This window comes from Labrus bergylta, chromosome 13 (assembly GCF_963930695.1).
Source record: "Labrus bergylta chromosome 13, fLabBer1.1, whole genome shotgun sequence".
Classification (NCBI taxonomy): domain Eukaryota; kingdom Metazoa; phylum Chordata; class Actinopteri; order Labriformes; family Labridae; genus Labrus; species Labrus bergylta.
The window spans coordinates 15,317,463-15,333,758 of NC_089207.1; the positions used below are offsets into that span (position 1 = coordinate 15,317,463).

The following is a 16,296-nucleotide window of genomic DNA, read 5'->3' on the forward strand; positions in this document are numbered from 1 at the left end:
CAGCTCTCTTCAATATTTAGAATTTGGACTGCAATACCCATTTGAAACACTAGGTGTCAGAGTAACATATTGGTCCTTTAATCAGGTGGCTTTACAGAAACATTAGCTTATTTAGCTGGTTAGCTACAGCTGGTAAAATCTGCTAGATGTCTTCTCAACTGAGAAAATGTCACGAAATGAAGTGATGTTTTGTTTAACTTTGTCTGGAATCAAAGCCAATTAAAAAAGAAGAATTCATTAAATTTGATTGTTTTCCCTTTATGTTTTGTGAGAACTGAATGCTTGACAGGCATACTGTACCAGCAGCTACTTGTATGGTGGGGCTTAGTGAACCACTTTGCCTACTCTAGTACCACCTTTAGCTCAGGCAATCAAAAAACACAAATGTTGTACAAGTATGTAAAAAAATGTTATACAAGTATGTAAAAAAAAAAAAGAAAACATTTTAAAAAAGAGTAAGAAAACAAAATACTCACTGCATGTCCACTCGTAGCGGCTGTTTGCCGCATTTAGATTGAAGCCGCTTTCTACTGTGAGTACGATCTTTCGATCTATGTTAGGCACGGAACCTGTTGTTGTTGCAAGTAGTTTTGTTTTCTTTTTTCCATCTCTGACAACTCGAATGTGTTTCTTCCTCTGAAAATGAAGAACAAGATATACAATGATGCAGTGGACAGACAATGTAATATGAGAAGAATTAGCCAGACCATTCATAACTATAAGCAAAATGAAGACTGCTAGAAAAATGAAGTGGATTACAGTTATCACTACTGTTACATGTAAACAGATAATGGGTCTCCAGTACCTTGTAGAATCTAAACAAATCTTCATTTAGTCTATTTCCACAGGGAGTGTACATATCCACATCCACTTCCAAAGAGGAGAAGACATTCCAGGCTCTGATTTTGACCTGCACAGATCCTGTTGTGAAATATACAGTCATGATATATATATGTATATATATATTTAGTATTTTACATAATTTATTAATCCCTGAGGGAATTTCTGGTTTTCCACTCTGTTAATGAGAGACATGCTGCTCACACACACAGGCCCGAAATACACACATGCACACACAGGACCTGTGGACATGAACTAATGGAGAGATGTCAGAGTAGGGCTGCTACACACTGCTACACTACGCAGGAAGTGCGCCAGAGCGGTCGGGGGTTCGGTACTATGCTCAAGGGCACATCGGCAGTACTCGGGAAGTGTCCTGGCACCTCTCCAGAAACAGACCAACTTGCATATTATGCTCCACACCGAAACTTGAACTGACAATCCTCTGGTTACCAACCCAAGTACCTACAAACTGAGCTACTGCCATCCAAATAATTGATGGTCGATATTAATAAAATCTCCATATTGGAACTTTTGGTCTGGTTTTCTTCTCTTTGTGTTTGGACCCAGCTAAAGACAATAATTCTACACTCGACTACAGTTGTATTTCACCTCATAAACAGTCCCCATTTTACGACATGTCTTTCATACCTTTAATGGGGTTCTCCATATGAAAAATGTCCATCCTTTTATTCATTTCTCTGGTGTCAGAGAATGAGCTGCTTTCTCCAGTCAGGAAGAAGAGGAGCGTCACAGGCGCTCCTTTCCCGAGTGAAACACTGATGGTTATTTGTGATGTGTCTCCACAGTTTGACTGCTTAGTCAACACAGACGCCTGCAGCCCGGCTATTTTCTCCAACACGCACATCTGAATGACAAAAGAGAAATACGTCAGCGTGCTTTCAATATTGCTTGTCTGTAAGACTACATATCAAACAGATTAAACCCTGATTGAGAGATGAACGCTTCTATTGTCATCCAGCTGTCTACATTGCAGTGTAATGGTGCTAAACACTCCTTTATGCTGCCCTAACCTGATATGACTCAGAGATCAAAGTTTTAAAAACAGACTTGATAACACAGGAAGTTGATGTTGAAGTGATGGAACTAATTATGCGATGGAAGTCCATAATTAAAGGTTAATTTCTGATTGCGAGAGGCTCTAACTCCTTCATCAACTCCCTCATCAAATAATCAAAATGTCTTAAACCTTTTATATTTCATTTTCCACTGAGTCAAAATTAGTTCCATCATGTCACTTGCAACTCCTTTATTGATAAAACATTTTGGTCCACTTGATAGATGTTGAATTACCTGCAGGGCTGCAGATGTTTCTGGGAACGTGGCCATGTTTAATGCATAGAGAGTCAGATGATGGCAGCCAGGCCCGAGCTGCTGCACCGTGTGTGAAGTCACTGTGACGTTCTGGGGAATGTTTCCTCTGACCACGGATAAACTGGACAGCAACATTTCATCTTTCTGGATTCTGTAAGTCACATTTGTACCTGATGAAAGAAAAGGCACGAAAAGACACAACAACATTTGAAGAGTTTCAATCCAAACTGTACATCTAACACACAAAAAAAGACCTCAAGCTTTCAAGCATTTATATGAAATTGGGCAGGATTAATGGACATTACGGTCATCAGGGCACATACCTGCTTTAACTTCCATTTGAATTTGAAATGAATCTCCGTCAAGGGCTTTGCAGTGAAAAGCATGAAAAGACAATTTCCCAGAAAAGCACCTGATGACACCCAACTCTGTGATGGGCTCTTGAATGGTAATCATTTTCTGAGCTGTAATGTGTATGTCACTGTGGGTGCACTCAGCCATTACAACAAATGCATTTGGCCGTTTATATTTGTACACCACACTGCTCTCCAACCTGGGAAAAGGCACAGGATAACAAATGTGACACACACACACACACACACACACACACACACACACTCCTCCAAAGTGAAAACAGTATGTGAACCAGGCTGCTGTTGTGTTGGTAATGTGTTTTAGATTTAGCATTTGATTACATGCCAATATTTTTGTGAACTTGCTTGTTGACATGAACTTTTGACAGAACATAAATGGCTTCACTTTCCAATCAGGAAAGTATGAGGATATGATGGACCTGTAACGTAAGCAAGGTAACTATCATGTATGTTAATCAGGGATCATGGATGTTAAAGGCTTACGTTTTTCAGACCAAAACAGATTTCTGATTTTCCTATCAAAACAAATTATCTCGTCAGACACACCTCCTTCATCACTCAGCCACAAGTTTAAAACATATTGGATCTTGTGTTACCTTTAGTTATTTTGTATCTTATTAACATGACTTAAAAGCACCATCACCGGGTATGGAGCAGGGATGGAGCAGGGACCGAAATCAAACTTGTAATAGTTGTGTCATGAAAGGATTAAAATAAAGTGACAGTAAAGTTAAACAATGAAAAGATGTTCTTTAGAAGGGCATCTTCCTAACAAATAACTACTTGCCTCTTTGATTGTAACATCAAAATCAGTTTACACATTGATGGCAGTTTAAGGAAGTGTTAGGTAAATAACAATGTCTATCGTTCATTGTCACACACAAACAGATCATCTGATTCAACACAGTGTAGTATCCACAGGGTGGCTGTGGATAAGAGTTGGACGTTTCTTCACAGGATTGTCGAGGGTTCAATCCCCAGCAAATGCAGACACATGTCCGATGTGTCCTTTGGCACGACACTTAAGCAACCACTGAAATCTTCAGAGTTATTTACTTTAAGTTGGCAGTGTGTGGGGCTTAACAGCCAGGGCCCTTGTGCAACAGGCTCGCTTTAAATGACAAGCAAAAATGTATGTTTTAAACTTTCATTTTTAATTGACAATTAAAGGTTAAAATAAAATATTATCACTTAAAACTAATGTAGCAAAGCCTGCCAGCTAGAGGCGGACAACTCGAGCTGCTTTGATTTCACACTTTTCGTGCATCAATGTCTCCATTCTCAACCCAGGTTGAGGTCAGGCAACTTTTTAAAGCAGGTATGTTTATTCACATTTTTCCCTAATCAATCCCATCCCCTGTGATCAGCACTGGGTTTGGTGTGAAAGACACTGTCTTATTTTATGAATTTAGGGAGACTTGAGTGGAAAGCTATACATTAAATATTTGAATCTAAAAAAAACAAATACCCAAGTCAGTTAGACTGAAAATGTTGATACTCACCCCTTTGAAACACGCAGATCAAAAATGTGCCCATCTCCGGTACTCAGCTTGCAGTTAATGTCTCCCTGGGGCAAATCTAAAAGCCACTTCACTCTGATGGTTACATTATCATAAACAGACCCAACAGTGCTCAATGACAGTGTGAGGCCTAGGAAAGATAAGATAACATGAACCTTTTTTCATCCCACAAAACAGACATTTCCATGTAGCAATTTTCATGTAGCATGTAGCAATGTGACTGTGATGAACAGTGCATTAAAAAAATAAGACACGTTCATAGTCATACCTCAATCACAGCACAGTAGCATAGTAGCAAAGTTTGGTAAATACAGATTTAATCCTGCAGAAGCAATTCACTATCTGAGACCATCAGTGTTTACTGGTGTTCCCAATGACAACACTAATTCATATCCACTGTCATCCATCTCCTTTTTGGTTTATGCATCTGTTCTAGCTTTTTACTTTGCATGGAAACATTCACTTGATAAAAGGCACTTTGAAGCCTAAATGGTCTATACTAGATGTAGACATCCCCCATGAGATATTTGTCTAAACAGGGACCTACCCTCTTTGCAGTGGTAGTCCACAGACATGTAGCTCCCATGTTGCGGACAGGGTTCACCAAAGGAGTCCACAAGTTCTGTAACCTGACACACCTGGCGGCCTTGGCAGTAAGCTGGGAAACACGTGGAGAACAGATTTACGTGTTATTAACACTTAATGGGAATTACCAAAAAGTACAATATACTATTACTGGTACTGTCAATATTCTTACTGTTTCAGTTTAAAAGGTTTGCAACTCCATTTCAGTCAACAACCTAAACTACAAGCCAAACTTTAAGCATCATAATCATAGACAGTAGTTGTATTTTGCTTTTAAAATGAACAGAGAACAAAACACTGAACATTCACAGTTCATGCACACACCCCAAAGGATACAAAAGACATGTGAACACTTAATCAAAGCTAAAGAAGTGTAAGCATTAAAAAATGCCTGAATTTACTTAATGTTGGAAAGAAATGCCAAGAATGAGTCCAGAGGGGTGGACGGGGCCCCCACAAAATTTTGGACAATAATAATAATTAGTCCCACCTGTGGATGTTTGAGAAAATTGCCTGTTACACGTTGAAGAAGAGTCTGCTCGAAACGTTTGTGCGGCAATTAAAAATACAAATTTGGAGTGTCCTCCAGTAATAATTTTGCTTGTTTTAACACTTTTCGGGATTCAGCACCCAGTTGTTTTATGTTGAAATGGAGTTGAGCGTGTTTTCATACCCTGATGTCTCCAAAACTCTAAACTACAATAGGGTTTCTACCTCGTCAGTGGTGGGACTTCTTTAGTGTGCTTAAAGCTTTCTTTGTTAAGATGTAAGACATTCTTTTGGTTAGATCTTTTGATTAAAACTTTTGACAGTTTGGGTCCTTGAAACATCTTACAAGATGTCTTGACACTCTGGTGTTTTTTATGGATGGCAGGCAGTGTGAGTGGAAGAAATTAAGAAGTATGTAGAATATAATTTCTCTACTGGACCTCTTTTCAGGAATATGTGGGTGTGGACAAGTTTGTTTTACAGACAGCTTCACTACCCTCTCAATGTAATAGAAACCTTATGGCAGTGTAGAGTTTATCACCATTAATCATACTTTTTGGTGCTTTGAATTTATTAGACATGATACATTTTCACATTTAGCTCCACTTATTTACAACCCTTTCCTGGTCTGATCAGCCAGTAGAGAAGAGCAATTCATAACACCAGGGAGGAGAGGCTTTAAGCCAGTCACACAAAAAATGCAGATGAAATCCTTACATGTATTTATTGAATCCGTGCACACAAAAAAAATTAAAACTCAATATGACAGGAAAACTGGCAGATTAATGGACATATAATTATGTGCTTTTCCCAACCCAGTCTCATGTCAAAATGATTGAATGTTGGTCCACAGCGCAAAACGTAGTAGTTTCACAATAATGGCTATAAAATTGTGACATGCCTACGTTTCCTTTTGCCTATTCTTTTGTATAGGCATACCTCAGGTCACGTGACTGCCCAGTTTTCCCCTGGCGGAAAGAAAAACATGGCGGACATCCCTTCTATTTTCGGCGGAAATGCAATATTTTAAGATAGTTTGAGGCTTAAGTGTCGTTTTGATAACCTTTCTGGCGACAAATGTACATTGTATCTTCATAATCTTCGTTCGGTTTATGTTTATGATCTTTAGTTTGTTCGTTTCTACGAAGATTCTTTCAGGTCTCGCTAGAGAAATGTTGGACTGTTACGTTTTCTACTGTTGCTATGGTGATAGCTATGGACGCTATTAACAACGAACCGGAAGGAAGTGGACGTTAAGAAGTAACGCGCTGTCTGAGGAGAATTGTCCAAGCATCATAAAACTGACAAGAGACTTTGTGGTTTTCTCAAATTGAAAGATCTAATTTTGTGCATTAAATGAAAGTCCATTTAATTTCTGGTTTACATATATATGTCCGTGAGGTTAAAAGTGACAGTTTGATTCGATTTATGTTTTCATACGATCTACAGAACTAAAGTTAAGTAAAACCTAGCTTATTGTCTTAGACACACAAGACTTTTAAACATATATTTAGTCTATATATTATCATATTGCATGTTATCATATATAAAGGGTAACATAAGTATATTATCTTTCTATGTTTTCATATTACATTGATCTATAATGTGATTTCTTTGTGGACTGTTTAATATATTTTTGCCTTCATTTACAGCTTTGAAAAGAATAATATTCCACAATGTTTAGAGATTTCTCTCCAATGTTAAACTTACAATGCTCACATTTAGAAAATATGGAAACGTCATAAAGTGGTTTTCCGCATGAACTACTTTGAGTTTATTAAGTAAAATCGCAAAACCTGATTCAAATCATGAAGTTATTGGAGGCCGCCCCTCCCTCTGATACAGACATGCAGAGTCAGCTTTCTCAGTTAGTTGAGTTTTGTTCTGTTGTATTTTTAGTTGTGTTTTGTTTCCATCCTGTCAAGTTATCTTTCGGTTCTCAAGAGAGTGATCAGCTGGCCTGACCTCTACTCTTATGATATCATCTTTTGTGTTTCCTTTTTCCACGTTTTTGCCGCACGTAAACATCACGTGTCGTTTTTCAGTCATTCTTTTTGTAAACAACCCCTTTTTTTTTTTCTTTTTTTTTTAGAATGGGAAACCAGGGAGAGAGAGAGTGGGGAACGACATGCAGGAAAGAGGCCACAGGCAGGATGCGAAACTGGGCCGCCCGCTTGAGATGACAGCCTCAATACAAGGGGCGCGCGCCCTAACCATTGCGCCACCAGTGCCCCAAACAGCTAATTTTTATCTGACTAGAGATAACTTGAATTGGCCCACAAGTTTTATCTTGAGTTAGTTAATTTTCTTTTAATTCTTCTGATCTACTAGGAGCCACTGAGACAGACGACCCGGCTTCAGCTGCTGAGCATCAACTTTACACTGCTGTGTGACGTCACTTCTACCTTACTGTTGAGACAATCATTTGGCTGGCAGAAGTTCTGATGGGCCAGAAAAGCGATCCGTCAGTACCTTAAAGCTGGACCACGTGGGGAAGTTTGACTGAACATCACTAAAGTAAGGTTTCCTGAAACAGCTTCTGCAACAGCTTCTCTGTAGCGAGACTAAAAATGACATACCTGTACAAAAGTTTTGTTCTAGGCTGGGGGTAGAGTCCATGTGTGGAGATACCAGGGGAGGGGAGAGGATTTTTTTTTACCAGAATCCAGCTTTGTGACATCACAAACTGAGAAAATTTGAAAGGGAGGACTGGATGGGTTTATTTCACATTTTGTGGGTCAGTAGACACTCAGGTTACCCAAATATACTGATACCCAAAAACACTGTGAAAGTGGATTTTTCACAACATGTCCACTTAAAATAAACATTGTTCATCCTCAATTAAGTCTCTCCTGATTGAACAACATTCGACTGCAGGAGCTGGGGATCGAACCCCTGAGATCCTGAGATCAGGCGTGTTCAGGGTGGTATGGCCGTAAGTGTGTTTCGTACACACACAGTGTATGAATATATTAGTCACTATTTGACTTTATTTGACGTTGTGTGTTTTTTGGCTGTCTTATCATCTTGTCCATCATGTACTCTCTCTCTATATGTATTCTGGAAAAGGCTGCATATTAGCCTACAGTAAACAGGATGAGCAAGTTAGTTGAAAAAAAGGAAGGAATGGATGGATGCTCTGCTTGTGTTGTCAGTTAAATGCATGAGTCAATATTTACTTAAAATGGTTAGATATCATTTACTTATCTTTAAGGCCATTAAGCTATCATTGTTGTTTTTCCTTCTTTTATTCTCCACACGGGCAGATAAAGGTCTGTGGTATAATGTGCTTTATGTTAAGGGATTGGATTTCATGACAGTGATTTGCCAAACAGAACCTTTTCATGAGTGTTTGTTTTCCTATTCTGATTTTTTCCTATTCAGTTCAACATATTACAGGAGAAATGATTAGAGTATCTATTGTGCTGAATATATATCAGCAAACAGCTCTGGATAATAACATTTAAACATGACTTATAATAAGAAGCTTAGCAACAAAATAAATGTTTATTGTACACAGTTTGACCATGTTTTACCTGTTAATGTTTCCTGAACATCCACCCAAGTGCACTGTTGTTGTGTGGGTGTCATCAGTGGGAAGAGAGAAGATAACCCTAACCCTACCCGACAGTAATGCATGTTCTTTCGTCCGTAGAAGCCACCATCTATCATTAAAACTTGACCAGAGCCACACTGCAAAGTGGTGTTACGACCTGCACACACAATGGATCTGCCAGACTCTGAAAAGGGTACAAAAGAGTGATAGAAAGTGGTTAAAACATCACAGCGTGGCTCAGTTTGCTTTCTAAGTCAGAGTCATAATACATACCAAACTGGCAGATGAAATGTAATTTTCTATTGCAGTCCTTTGTGGCTTTCCACTGGAAACGAGAGTTCGTCAATATGTGTCCACAGGCTGCTCCTGGCTGCGGGCTGTGCTCCCATTTAGAAAATGTGACAGGTGAATTATCGAGCCAAGAGAAAGGACCTGGGGAATGGAAATACTGCTGAGAACGTGTGCATTGAAAGCTTAAATGGCCACAATAATTGCCAAACCTTAAGGATTCAAGATATTGCTTTCTGAATATATAGTGTATGAGACTTGCGTTTATAAGCAGGAATCCACAGTGTTTAACACAGACCTCTGACTGAACTTTATAGACCTTCATCTATTGTATTATTCTCAACATATAGGGAAAACACATTACATCTGACAAACAGTAAACAGTGTAATAATGTTGTCATTGTTTTTTTATCAGTGTACAATTAAAAAAATGCCAGAAAAATTAAATATAATTATTTTTGTGGGCAAACTCGTCAAGTGACTAAACCAATAATAAATTACTTTCTACTGAGATTGACTGCTGAGTCAACACCCCTCAAAATGCTGAGATCATCTGCCATATAGACTTCAATGTTGTCAAGAAGTCTTTGATAAGATAGATATGAGCCACCATGTTCAAATTTATTACAAGATTTAGATAGATAGAACAACACTTTCAAAACATGGGCGTTGTAGATCACTTCTTTTTTCCACATACACCGTACTCTTCGTGTAAATTTTTGATATTACAAGAAGTAAAACTGTGAAAATCAAGGAACATGTTCCAGATCAGCCCCCGTACAGTATACCAATAAAGGCATGATACATTGCTGTTAATAATTTTTTTCAAACTAGGCTGTAATGGGACACTGGTGGCACAGTGGTTATTGCGCACCCCATGTATGGAGGCTAAGGGCCTCCAAGCGGGCGGCCAAGGTTCGAATCCCACCTGTGGCTCCTTTCCCGCATGCCATACCCTACTCTCTCTCCCTGATTTCCGACTCTATCCACTGTCCTATCCCTCCATTAAAGGCACAAAAAGCTAAAACTAAAATAAATCTTTAAAAAAAAAAACAAGCTGTAATCACGTTTATTTCCGCTTTAAAAATGGGCCCTAATGGGGATTCCTTCTGAACACCAGTTTGACATAGTAAGTATATATGTTTATGATTATAAACCTCAACTGATCAAGTGAAAACCATTGTCTTACAAAGACACAGACAGAAAAAAACGAATGGTTTCAAATATTTTTTTCTCAAATCAGGGAATGTACTTACAGTATATTCCCCCTCTTATTTAGAAAGTTTGCTAAAACTTTTCACCCCAGTGTTTGTGAGACAGGGCATTATAAAGGCTAAAAGGCTACATAGTAAACAAAGAGAGCCATCTCCATGGACAGTGAGAATATAATCGACACAAATGCATTAAAAAGATTACCTAATTTATGAGCGTTTTACTGTTCATCAGATGTGTTTAACTAATCATTTTGATGGGAGATAAATTGAAGTGTGCAAAGGATCGATTCAATGCGCGAGGGACTTTAAAGCCCACATACAAATCTTTAGTAGAATCTGTGATTGATAAAAATGTGTCCTTGGAAGCTAATCCAAACTGATGCTTATATTATTTAAAAAAACAAGAAAGCATTGAATGAGATATAGTTTATCACATCCAAGTCTCTTTTTGCATTTAAGCCTCCTACCTTCTGAAGTAGAAGAATATTGCAGGTTTGGAGAGGCAGAAGGTGCCGCTCCAATCCACACGTCCTGCTTGGGGTCCAGATGAGTCTGAATGAAATATTGAGTTTCTTCATTTGGAATAAAAGCGAGGTGTCCACCACGCTGCTCACACCAAGCCTCAGCACTATAAAAAGTACGCTGGAGACCCATAAACTCAAAGCAGGAGCCTCCATAGGTCTTCTGGTGTTCTGGACAAGAGACATGCATCGTCTTTTTATCTTCAGCACGAGTCAGACAGCTGAGGGTCATCAGGACGAGCAGATGCACAACGATCAGGCACATTGTTTCAGTTCCTACTTTAAAACAACAACACTTGATTTAACATCACTCTTTTTAGCCTCCTGGTGCAATTTGAACAGCAGAAAAGTTCAAGCTTGTCTCCTCAAACATACATCCTGCTGTCATGCTGCTTTAAAAGTGGTCTGACTCGAGCCTCTGTCACACACTTTGTTCTGGCTTAAATGGAAAATTGTTTATCTAAAAGCCAATGAAAGCATTGCTTTTGTACAGAGGCCGAGCCACAACAAAGGCAACCAAAGGAGAGTATTTTGACCATGACAAAGCAGCTTGAGGTCAGTGAGTACCAATGTTGTGTTCCATTTCATCGAACGGCTTTGGAGGCTTTTTTTATTTATTTTTTTATTTGTATTTTCAATGACTTTTATAAATATAAAATATTTGTTTGAATGTGAGTAATGCTACTGCCATGGAAGCAGCTCCAACTGAAATACTCAAACCTATTGTGTTTGAGTGTAAGAATTTAAGTTGATAAAACTTTTTTTTTGCTTGAGCTGCCATTGCCTGTGTCCTGCATTGTTGTGTTAGCATGCTAATGTAAGCAACACTTTGGTTAGCTCTTAGCTTCATAATGCACATAAATTGACTCGGAATGACCGAATTGAAAGACACTCATATGAAATCCGAAAAATCTTATCTTATCTATTCTGTTTCGATGACCTACTTGCTACTTGTCTTTTTGCTGCTGCAATGCATGCATTTCCCCTCTGGGGATCAATAAAGTATTATCTTATCTTATTTTATCTTTATTTCCCTTTTTTTCTACATTGAACAGTGACTCTAGTCATATCACAACACATAGTAGCAAAGTCAAAAAGTACTTCCCTCTAATAAACAGCAGCATCTACTCTGTGAGTTTTCCTCGACAATGAAAGAGGAAGATCTTGATATCATCTGGTGTTTCTCTGATAAAAACTAGCACTGGGGTTATTGGTGCATTAAAAGCTGTGAAGCACTCCTTTTATTTCACAGCCCTTCTGATTTAAACCTAACAACAAAGAATGCTGTGCTACCTTCTGCAATTTTGCACCATTAACAATCCAAACTTGATGACCCAAAGGGCATGATGAATAAAAAAAAGAAAGATACACAATGCATTTTAAAGACTAAACTGAGTCTCTTTTTGTAGCATTGAATATAATTCACCCTGAGGTGACTTACCTTTAAAGCAGTTGTGTTGCGTTTTAAGCTGGTTACCAAATGGACTAAAATTAATATGAATACCTCATTGTAACATACAAAAGCAAACAAGACCAAACATCAGACCACCACAAGTTTGATCATTTCTATACACTTTGGTATACCGTCATTGCCTATAACGAGTGCTGCAGAGTAGGTGTCAGATGATTGATAACAAAGATCTTCGATTATTAATCAAATAATAATAATAATAATTTATTGATGCTGCGAGGGGAAATTTGTTTTTGCACTCTGTCTAGTAAACATGCTACACAAACATAGGCTGAAATACACACACAGGATCCTATGGACATGCACTAATGGAGAGGTCTCAGAGTGAGGGAGCTGCCCACAGTGGGTGCTCTTGGGCTGGTGGGGGGGTTGGGTGCCTTACTCAGGGGCATCTCTGCAGTGCTCAGGGGGTGGACTGGCGCCTCTCCAGCTACCGGACCAATTTCTGGACTTGGTCCGTGCTGGGACTTGAGCTGGTGACCCTCTGATTCCCAACCCAAGTCCCTACAGACTGAGCTAATGCCACCCCCAATGCCCCCAAGTGATGTATTTAACTGGACAGGATGACGTTTTGACAGAAAACACCACATGCTCAGCAGAGAGAAGATGTACAGCTTTGTCCACAAGGGTGCGCCAAAACGGCTGTAAACCAAAAGTTCATCACATGAGTTTTAAGAGTCTTGGGGCCAGATTTACTGAGCTCCCAATTAAAGAGTACTAAATTGGGTGTTCACTCCAAAAGTTTGCACGTTTGGTTGGTGGGCGTTTTGCGGGTGATCTACTGAGAAAATTTGCGTGAATGACACCAGGTGCAAACTTTGTGGAGGCGGTACAATTTAAGTTAGACTTTTGCGTGTTCTACTGGTTTACATCACGGAGAGTTTGGACAGAAAGCAGGACGACTGCAAGCGCAAAATAGGTATCAGTGAGAGATGCAAATAAACGCACAATACTTTTGAGTTATAGGAGATAAATCTGAATATTACAAAGAAAATGTTGGTTATAAGAAAACCTCGGCATTAAACAGGGCCTCTCTTTTCTTCCCTTAATCTTAAGAATGAAGCGTCATACATTGCGCAATACATTCGCCGTTGTTGAGCCCCAGACAGCTGGCCAGCGCTGTGTCTGATCGGACATAAATGCCCTGGAAAAAAGTATCGAAAACGTACCCCAATCCAAGCGTCCTACTGAGTACCAGCAGCGGGCTTTAGAGGGAGGTGGTGCGCGCATTATGGAGAAGAGCGCACCGGAGGGGGCGAGCTGGGGGAGAGACGCGCGACCCGAGAAAAAGGAAATCCCTGTTTAAAATATAATGTTGGCGAAAAGAGGGAAATAGGAAGAAATAAATGTCAATGTTGAAATTCTATAGAATTCAGAGGCTGTGAATGTTCAGATTTCTTTGGCTGTAGGCTATGACAACAATAGCCATGTAGTTTAATCATGGTGTTTCTCTTCCTTAACGATTAGAATATTGAATCACATAAAAAAATAAATGCATGCCATTTATTTTTCTGCCATTTGAAACATGTAAACACATGTGGGGAAAAACGCGATCTTTAAGCCTTCTTTTGTTGCGCCTATGTCTCCTCCTAACTACAACAACAGCAGCATGTTGTGTGTAACACTGGTCTCCTGGATTAGCACGTTCCTTTCAAAGGTGTTAAATACAGACACCGTACTAAAAGGACAATGCGTGTTGTTTTGATCATATGAAAGATAGTAGATCAGATAGCACTTTTTTTGCTGGTGGTATCAAGTTTGCACACGTTTTAAGACACGCAAACCTTTAGTAAATCTGGCCCTTGGTATCATATAAACCTGGAAATCTGCTCAGGTTAACTGTCTACCCAAAAGGAACTCTCACATGGAGCACATTTATTTGACCTGCATGTGGCCCCTTATCAAGCTGTTATGTTCTACCATTCTGCATATTTACATTATTTTCTTTCTTGGTGTGTCTGAGTGTCTGCTATATGTTTATCTGAAGTAACAAAATGAACCCCTTTGACCATGTCTCTATCAATGCATTTATGAAACATGTCTTTCAGCCCCTAATGCCTTTTTCCTGTAGGACTTATGTATGCGTAACATAAACCCTGAACCAACTCTCTTCTTCATGGTCATTCAGTTTGTTTTCGAAACAAAGTCATGCATTCATATCCGGCTGGTTGAGAGTGAACAGCAGAAAACACAGGCACCTGCAAACAACTATGCATTGTAAAAAAGCTTTTACCCTCTTAGCACAACAATAGAGGGTGGCTTATATCAGAACATAAAAACAGGCTGAACTGCCTGACTGATATGGCTTGACAAAGAGAAGAACAACGCCCATGTCTCTAAGATACATGATCAGTCTACGGTCTTTTTTCAGTGTGTGTTCTTTCCATTTAAAAATATTTATTTATTTTGGTGTTATGTTGCTGCATTTGAGTCTTTATCTTGGAGTCAGGCGGAGGGATTTTCTCTCCAAAACATGAGTGAATGGACGCACAGTGATAAGCCATAAGAAAGGTCATTCCAACCAGGTTTCTCCAACTCTGCCTGGAGTGATAAAAAGTCACTCAGTGATCCATCAATAGAGAAAATCAACTGAAAAACATGAGCGATACAACAACTGTTCTTGTCATTTCTCTAACATAATCTGGTGGAGACCATATAAAATGCTGTGTAAGCCTTCATATATCATGTGTTGGTAACACTTTTAATGACCATAATAACAGTTATTTTATATTTGTTAATAGTTGCTTTTCCTGTTAACAATGAAATAACAACTAATAATGATTACTTATTATCAGTCATTCCAATATTTCTGTGATTCTTTTATTGAAAAGCCTAAAATCACAAGAGCCTTTAAGGGGTTTAAGGGGTTTAAAAGCATTCATATTACAATAAATGTGCAGACAATAAAAGTTAAGTTTCAAGTTAAAAAGATGATTAAAATTATCATTTACTCTCAGCTACATGTTACTTTAGTCAATATACAGTAGTTGTCTGAAACTTAATTATTGATTTACTATGTTCCTGTTGGAATTAAGGTTACATTACATCAGCCGTACTTGTTGTTCTTTAGGCAAAAGAGGGTACAACAATAAGTTGTAAAAACACATCTTTAAATGAATTTATGCTCTACTATTTCATGTGCTAAGTTTAATCAAACACAAATCAATTGAATACTTGTTTAATCTGGTGTTTAAATAGGACAATTTGATCATTTGGCATGAATATTGATGTTAATCTTAAAAGTAATCTAAGCCTTTTGACTCTAACTCAGTTAAATCATCATGTATACTGGCTTTACATAATGAGCCAAACTATCAATGTGACAATTTGTAATTCAATTAACACAGGCTACATGCCAAACATACTGTAAATGAGTTTTAGTCATTTTTGAGGCACTTTGAATTGCCTTGTTGCTGAAATTTGCTGTATAAACTTGCCTTGCCTAAAAAAAGAAGCCTTTATTTTTGCCTCTACACTATTGCAATCAGTATCAGCCGCAAAACACTGCCCTCTAGTGGACAATAAATAAATGGCATCATGAAGGCAATCCATTGCAAGAACCTTTAATAACAACAAAGGGCTGTTTACTTATTTGGGATTTACTTTTCACTATATTTCCCTTTTACTTTATTTTAGCCTGAACTTAAATTCAAAAGTGACATAGCCTGTCCACAAACCCCCTTAATATGAAAGAAGTCAATCCTCTTTGTCTTTTACCTGCTCCACTTCTCAGAAAATGTGTACTCAAACAGAGCAGAACAGATTGTTGATTTTCCCAGATTTTTCAGAAACCCCTCCCCCAGGTGTGAGGATAATATGTGACCTTTAATAACACTGGGAAGTTTTGAATATTATACAGCAGCAATTGTTGGTTAATAAGCACTTTAATAAATCTAAGATGAGGTTACACTGTGGCTTGTATATGAGCAAATTATACAGAATCACAACAAAAGCAATATGCATATAGATTCATTCTACACTGCTTACTTTGGTATTCAGTAGGAGTTGTAATTCACACACAAAAAGCCTCTTAGCAATTTACTGAAAGTTGAATAATGTAAGCTGAGCAATAAAGTTGGAACATCAGCTAAATAACAAAAGTC

General features: G+C 38.5%; 1 protein-coding gene across 1 annotated transcript; it reads right to left on the reverse strand.

Annotated features, from left to right (window-relative positions):
* Positions 1-8,514: 8,514 nt before the first annotated feature.
* LOC136181306 (polycystin-1-like protein 2) lies at positions 8,515-10,987 on the reverse strand. Its single transcript, XM_065962397.1, has 4 exons — positions 10,692-10,987; positions 9,969-9,981; positions 8,973-9,150; positions 8,515-8,883 (listed from the first exon to the last, which is right to left on the reverse strand). The coding sequence occupies exons 1-4, from the start codon at positions 10,985-10,987 to the stop codon at positions 8,651-8,653; spliced, it is 720 nt and encodes a 239-aa protein (XP_065818469.1). The 3' UTR covers positions 8,515-8,650.
* Between the last annotated feature and the right edge of the window lie 5,309 nt (positions 10,988-16,296).

Excerpts from the sequence above, each read along its gene's own strand:
- LOC136181306 (XM_065962397.1), bottom strand. The coding sequence starts at position 10,987 with ATGTGCCTGATCGTTGTGCATCTGCTCGTCCTGATGACCCTCAGCTGT. Across the intron at positions 8,884-8,972 it reads ACATTTCATCTGCCAGTTTG|AGTCTGGCAGATCCATTGTG; the intron begins GTATGTATTATG and ends TACCCTTTTCAG.